This window comes from Chenopodium album, chromosome 21, assembly GCF_948465745.1.
Source record: "Chenopodium album chromosome 21, dcCheAlbu1.1, whole genome shotgun sequence".
NCBI lineage: Eukaryota > Viridiplantae > Streptophyta > Magnoliopsida > Caryophyllales > Amaranthaceae > Chenopodium > Chenopodium album.
The window spans coordinates 30,247,154-30,254,799 of record NC_137854.1 but is presented as its reverse complement, the minus strand read 5'-3'; the positions used below and the strand labels follow the sequence as shown (position 1 = coordinate 30,254,799).

Sequence of the window (7,646 nt, the reverse complement as noted above, 5' to 3'; positions counted from 1 at the left end):
CTCCTTGATTTAAGGAATTAATTTGTTATTGATATTTTTTTAAATATGGAATTGATATATAATTTTACCTTCCATATTACTTTTGATAAACTAAGAGAGAGAAATTGAGTTTATAAAGAGAACCCTTTGTAAATTTTGAATTTCAAAGAGGTTTAATATAATTACGGAGTTGATTTTATTGTTTCGATTAATCATCTAATTGAATGATGTAATTGACGAAATCGTTGCTGATATTAAAGGTATTTTAATCTATTTTTCTATTTTGGTGTTATTTTCTAAGGTTGAAGATGATGTTCTTCATCATCTGATGAATGTGCTTTTATCATTTTTTAACTGCAATGAAATATGCTTTCACTACTACATAAACGAGCAAAGCAACGGTCAAATGCAACGGTTAAATCTAATGCAAAGGTTTAATGCAACGGTCATAGCTAACACAACGGTCTAATGCAACGAGTAAAACTAATGCTACGGAATTTTTGCCTATTGCAACGGTTTTAAAATAACCGTTGCAGTTGCTCTTCACATGCAACGAATTTTTTGCCTATTGCAACGGTCTTATAATGACCGTTGCAATAGTTGCTCTGTATAACTTATTACGGAGTAGCATGTACGGAGCAGTAGTAAAATAAAGAGTACCAAAATTTCGTGAAAAGCTCACTCTCTCTCCTCTTTACTCTTATAATAATCACCACCGCCATCATTTTAAGCAAAAAGTCGATATTACCCTTACTTAACCCTAATTAATTTTTTTATTCTTTTTATTTTGTTCTTTGACTGCTCTCCCATCAAACACCACAACCTCCAATTTCTCACCACACCACCACCGGATTCGCGCAGCAAGGGGCGGAAGTCGACGGCGGCTGGCGGCTGGAGGAAGCTTGCGGCGGCGTTATCATGGCCGGGAAATCGACAAAAGAGGTAAGTTCAAATCAATGCTCTGTTTTTCGTATTTTTTTTTTGAATTTCGATTGCCGGTTACCGGCGTGGAAATCCGGTTCTCCAGCACCGGTAACCGGCGTACGAAATTGATTAACGGTGGTGGTCAACCGGTTTTCCACGCCGGTTATGTACCAGCCACCGTGTAAGTCGGTTTTTTTCTTTTTTTTTTTTTTTTTTTTTTTGAAATTCGATTTATTGTAACCGGCGTACAAAACCGACTGGCCGCCGTCGTTAACCGGAGTGGTTTACCGGTTGCCCGTTACCGCTAACCGGCGACCAAAACCGGTCAGCGGTGGCGGCCACCCGGTTCTGTACGCCGGTTACAATAACGCCACCTTAGTTTTTTTTTTTTTTTTTTTTTTTTTTTTTTTTTTTTTTTGTAAAAATTACTATTATGTTTTTAATTTTAATATTATAATTATTTAAAAAATTTGTATTGATTTATTAATATCATGATTGTTTGTTATTGATAATGTTTTTTTGTTTTTGAAACATATTATTATTATTGTTATTGTTATTGTTATTGTTATTGTTATTGTTATTGTTATTGTTATTGTTATTATTATTATTATTATTATTATTATTATTATTATTGATTTTAAATATTTTGTTAATATGATGACAGTTGGGTAGGCTCAAAATGACGTTTGATCGTATTGATGGCTCGGGTGAGAGACATACTCGAACTCGTGCAGTGACTGCTTCGACTAGGAGACTAAGGACATCAGTTCCTATATCCGATGGAGCATGTGTTGATAATGAGGTTCAGGGACGTGAGGGGGAGGACAAGGAGGAGGAGGAGGAGGAAGAGTGGGATGAGGATCAAATTAACAATTTGATGGATGATGACGGGAGTTTGAGATCTGTTCGACGTCGGGGAGGCAGGGGAGAGCAAGGCCGGGCGTCGTCTGGAGCCACTTTGAGGAGAGGTGCTGATGGTAGATTTCAGAGTACTGGAGTTGGTACTTCTCGAACTCGTAAAATTCGTGTTGTTCAAGCGTCAAATGATACTACATGGCTTGTTCAAGCTGAAATGCCAGGTGGTCCCAAGGATGGAAGTGTCATTCCCAGTTATGCAGGTCACATCGCTACACAAATTTGGATGGGGCCGACAAAAGATCGTGACGTGTTGAAGTGTCAATCTAGGACGCAATGGTGCCTAAATTTACATGAGATGCACAGTAATATGGCCAATGATGTGCGTAGACGAGTTGATAGTACTGGTTTGAGTGGGCTGGTTAACATCATGCATCATCACATTGACTGGGCCCTGATTTCGGCGTTTGTAGAGCGCTGGCAGCCTGACACAAACACTTTTCACTTCCCGTTCGGCGAGATGACTATTATGCTCCATGATGTCCAGTACATACTTGGGTTACCTGTGGAGGGTAATGCTGTTGTAGAGAAAAGTGATGTTGCGTCTTTGAAGGTTGACTTTCAGAAGTTTTTAGGGATAGGAGCAGATAAACTTGTTGCCAAGCCGACACCAATTTGGGATAATGGGGGGGTGTCAAGTCAGGCCATATATGAGAGATGCCTGGCAGAGAGAGGAGACGCTGATATCCAGGTGCAGGGGTTCTTGTTGTTAGTTCTAGGCAGCACTATTTTTGTCGATAAGAGTGGTAGTCGTATTCCTCCTTCTTGCATCTTAGAGTTGAAGAAGAAGGATGTTCAGCTTTCTCATTATTCATGGGGTTCAGCTACCCTTGCTTATTTGTATCGGCAGTTAGGAGTTGCCTCACGGATAGGTTGCAGACAGATTGCTGGGTGTTTGACGTTGTTACAGTCTTGGATTTATGAGTATTTTCCTGCATTTCGACCTGTTCAGGGTTGTTTAGCCATAACATCGACTGATGCTCGAGCCGCCAGGTGGGACACACAGATTCAGGAAAGGGACTACCATCGTGTAGTTTCTTTTCGTAGACGCCTTGACCAGATGACAGATCGTGAGGTATATTTTTTTGCTACATATTTGTTTTTTAATTGTTAGACTTACTAGTTAATAATTATATTTTTAAATTTTTTTTTTAATTGCTTGTAGGTTATTTGGAGGCCCTATACTTTAAGTCCAGCTCATTCGGTCCCGAGAACTACTTATCTTGGTTGGATACAGTATCGAGATATTGTTGAGCCATACCACCCTGACCGAGTTGTACGACAGCTTGGGTTCATTCAGGGGATTCCTCCTCCCTGTTTTACACCCGATTATGCGAGCCGACCGGCATATGAGACGCGGAGTTACGCGGTTAGTTCCGCCAGTGCACCACAGTTCTGGGACAGATTTAATGTCGGTACTTACTGTATACCCTTCTCTGACTATTTGCCGTTGTTGGACGAGGAGCCTACTTGTTCTGATGATTATGAGGACTGGTTCTATACGCACTCACATCCACTTCTTATGAGTCCTGATGCAGTGCTTGGCCCACCACCTCGACCCGATAGGACGAACGTAGATTTTGTAAGTTTATTACAGTATTTAATTTCATTTATTTAATTTGATTTAAATAATTATTTTCATATTTAATTTCATTACCTTTAGTCATTTAATAATGTTATTTAATTTGTGCAGTGGGTGCAATTATTCATGTCTCCGTTACGCAAGTTCATAGCTGAGCAAGGAGGCAACATCACCCCCACAGTGATTGAGGCGCAGGAAGCAATCAAGTTGTGGAATGACATGTTAGAAGGTTGACATGTTTTTTATTTTTTTTTTTTAATTATTAGATTTGGTTGATTTGGGAGGTTTTTTTTTTTTTTTTTTTATTATCATAAGATTTGGAGTTAATAATTTTTGGATATCATTTGATTTGGCTTTTTTTTTCTAATTATTATATTTGGAGTTAATAATTATTGGGATATAATTTGATTTGGATTTTTTTTAAATTATTAGATTTTGGATTTAATAATAATTGAGACATCATTTGATTTGTAAATTATTAGACTTAGTTGATAAATGAAAAAATAATAAGATAGTAGTAACAATGCAATTAAATCTCCTAACAAAATTATTGACTGTTAGCTAGAGTGTTCCACGTAGCCCGTCTATGTTGATATCGATCCTCCCAACCTGTAACGGTATCGTCACGTATATCGAACCAAGCAGTAGCAATAGGAGGAACTGGGAAATTATCTTCAAACTCCAATCGCACAAAATGCCACCCTAAAGACAATATGCAAAACTCCCTATACGGACCAGTTGCTGTTGACGGAGCAGTCCAAGGTAGCACGGTGATGCATGGGAATACGCCACGACCATCTATACCAACACCAAAACACATAACAACGGCATTATAAAAGTTAGCAATCGGAAACAAGTCATCCCAAGCAACCATCCAATGATCTGTGCCACATCTCCCTCCTGTCCATGTGATACGGTTGATTGCAACATCTAACTGTTCAACTCTGTATACTCGAGAATAAATGTCTCGATGAGCACCAATCTCATTTGCAATCGATCGTCGAGCTAATATCCATTCCTGCTGATCGCCTATGAAGAAATCTGCAACACATCGAAATCCACAGTTACCATCACCAAGCGGATCACTCCACCCTCGTAAAAATGGAAGCATGAAGGCTGGAACTTTATCCAAATATGCAAATTCCTCCAAGTTCAAATCATTCCCTGTGCACAAATTAACCATAAATAATAATAATAATAATAATAATAATAATAATAATAATAATAATAATAATAAAAATAATTTGTTTAAAATAAATAAATTAATTAAGAACCTGAAGCTGTATAAGTCGGTGTCGTACGACCACCATGACGACCACCCCTACGACCACCTCGACGGCCACGAGAACCCAAAATATGCTCAAATCTGCTACGATTACGCCTAGTAGACGCAGACCATTGACCTGTCGGTGGTCGACCCCTTGTTGTCTCGTTGACCTCTGGATCAGTAAAATCAGTCTGATCTCGGTGTAGCTCCTCAAATAGGACCCGGTTGATACCACGCACAAAGCTTGGATCACGATCCAAGACCTCATCCACCAAAGACCTAAACAAGGCTGCATCCTGCTCTGACTCCTCAGCAAAAACAGGAATGTCAACGCCGTCACCGATCACTAATGTCTTCCAAAATGGATGGACCTGATCCAAATACAACCCTGTCCCTGCAAGAATCGCTGTCCACATGGTGCATGCACATGGGAGACCGTGCGTCGTCAGCAACGCACACCCACACTTATCTAACACATCATCAGATAACTCTCTCATCCTCTTTAACTCCTCCTGTAAAATATCAAGACCTCGAAATGACATAAAGCCGTTAAGATGAAGCAAAGGCATGATGTTGTGCTGCGACCCCATACGCCGTCTCGAGTCCTCTAAATGGTGACGAATCTCAATTAGCATACCCTCAATGTTGCTGTGCACACGACGGAAGATAGTGTCCAATGCTCCTGTAGAACTGTCGAACCATTGTTTAAGTACGGAATGTTCGCTCTCTACTCTACATGTGTTGACATTGCCGAAGTGCATCACCAAATTCGTCCAAACTCGTACAAATTTCTCCTTGTGGACCAACCATTGCTCCTCGACGTACTTCACCAGTGGTGGGTTCGATGCTCCCCATGTCGCTCTCATAGTTTGCAACTCTAACTCATACTCGGCAACAGTGGTCGAACACATTACTCTTCTCCATCTACCATTTCGAAATCTCTCGGCCATCAACATATCCTTCCCACACAAATAGTACGCCCTTGCCAACACATCCTTGTTAATGTGCCACCCGCATAATAAATGCGCACAATTTGGAAAGACCTCTTTCAAAGCCTTCATCAATCCCAACTCACGATCAGTAACAAACACATTCGGAGCCACCTCAAATCCAATGTACAACTGCAATTTCTCCAAAACCCACTTGTAGCTTTCATAAGTTTCGCTCTTCAATATAGCGTATCCAATCAAAAAGTTTTGATTTGTAGGCGTGACACCAACGAGCTCGAAGAATGGCATGTTATATCTGTTGGTCTTGTACGTAGAATCCATCCCAATGACATGTGGATACGTGCGTAACATATTAGCCATCTCTGGGTGGGCCAAAAAAGCATGGGTGATGGCACGGGTATCTGGATCAACATTTATCCAAGTGACATACTTGTACTCATTTGCCAAGTGAACAAACTGGTGCGCAACATCTCGACCTTCACAAGCATCTAGCCGAGCACGACTTCTCACATTGTAGATATGTCTCTTGTTAGGGTTCTCATTCGGAAACTTCTCTTTCACAGCTGCCATAATGTGGCGTGGCTTGGCTGCAGCAGAAGTCATGTCAATAACAAGCGCCTTAGCAGCTGGACTAAGACCACTAACCTGTCGGTGACCTTCTCGATATACCATGAGCGGATGGTTATGCATGCCTTTCAAACCCTTTTTAGATATAATTTTCCATCCTTCCATGTCCCGCAAGCATCGAGCTGAGATCTGAAACGTACATTTACAACCCTTGCTCTTCGTGTTCTTGCGTATGGCATTCTCACGGTCCCGATTTTCTCCTCTGTTTCTCTCCCCCCGATCACATTTCATATAATTAATTGGAAGCCCGTTTCTCTGTTTTTTGTACGATGAATTTGTTAAAAAGAACCCTAATGGAGTGGCAATCTCTCTAGCCCAATTAACAGCTGCTTCATAGGTCGGGAATACTTCTCTAGTCTGAAAATGCAGGCTATAATCAACACCATCACCGCCGTAATCTGATAATGACGCCTGATACACATAAAATATTCTTTATATTAATAATAACGAACAATATAACATTATCAATTAAAATTATAATAATAATCGTAAATAGAATAATATTTATTATTGATATAATAATATTAATTTTTTTTAAAAAAAAAAAATAACTCCACCGGAGCAGTCAACCGGAGCTGGAAACCGGTTGACCGTCAAGGTTGACCGGATATGACCACCGGTTGACCGTAACGGACAACCGGTTTCCAGCACCGGTTGACCACGGTAACCGGCACCGAAAAACGGTCACCATCACCGCCAACCGGTGGCCAAATTCGGTCAACCATTACGGTCAACCGGCGCTGAAAACCGGTTACCGGAAAGGATGACCGGTTTCGGGCACCGGTTGACCTTCGACACACATCGATTTTCGAGTCAAAAAAAAGTCTAAATTGCGAAATCGTACTTGTTCAAAAATTGACGGTTGAGATTGCGGTTGGTTTTCCGACGAACTACCGTTATTATCATCCATTTCCGATGTCTTTTCCGATCGTAATGGTGGTCCAATCTAGGTGGTTGACGCGGTGATTGCAGTGGATTAATTAGAGTTAGGAATATTAACAAAAGTAATTGGGTAAATAATTATTAAGGGCAAAAAAGTCCTTTAACTTGAAATGAGGGCGGTTTTGATCATTATGGATGGCGGTATTTAACACCCCCCTTACTCTTTTGCATTCTCTCTCTACTTTTGTCTCATCTCTCTCCTTCACTCTCATCTCCCAATCTTCCTCTCATCCTCAACCTCTCATATCTTAATTCTCAAACATTCCCATTGGATGCATTTTCCTTCATCATCCTTTCTTTTTTACGGTTTCGAATTTCTTAAAATTGGAATAGATTTTATCGGGTTTTGCTCCTCGCTCCTCCTTCACCAGGCCACACTCCTCTTTCAAGGGTAATTTCTATATCCAAACTTTAATATTTCGCACAATCTCGCTTTTAATCGCTAATACTTGTGCTGATT

The 7,646-nt window shown here is 40.4% G+C and overlaps 1 protein-coding gene across 1 annotated transcript; it reads right to left on the bottom strand.

Moving 5' to 3' along the window:
• Positions 1 to 3,947: 3,947 nt before the first annotated feature.
• LOC145600620 (PKS-NRPS hybrid synthetase cheA-like) lies at positions 3,948 to 7,154 on the bottom strand. Its single transcript, XM_081656504.1, has 3 exons — positions 7,089 to 7,154; positions 4,675 to 6,655; positions 3,948 to 4,564 (listed from the first exon to the last, which is right to left on the bottom strand). The coding sequence occupies exons 1-3, from the start codon at positions 7,152 to 7,154 to the stop codon at positions 3,948 to 3,950; spliced, it is 2,664 nt and encodes an 887-aa protein (XP_081512630.1).
• Between the last annotated feature and the right edge of the window lie 492 nt (positions 7,155 to 7,646).

Excerpts from the sequence above, each read along its gene's own strand:
- LOC145600620 (XM_081656504.1), bottom strand. The coding sequence starts at position 7,154 with ATGGATGATAATAACGGTAGTTCGTCGGAAAACCAACCGCAATCTCAA. Across the intron at positions 6,656-7,088 it reads AACCGTCAATTTTTGAACAA|GCGTCATTATCAGATTACGG; the intron begins GTACGATTTCGC and ends TATGTGTATCAG. Across the intron at positions 4,565-4,674 it reads ACCGACTTATACAGCTTCAG|GGAATGATTTGAACTTGGAG; the intron begins GTTCTTAATTAA and ends ATTTGTGCACAG.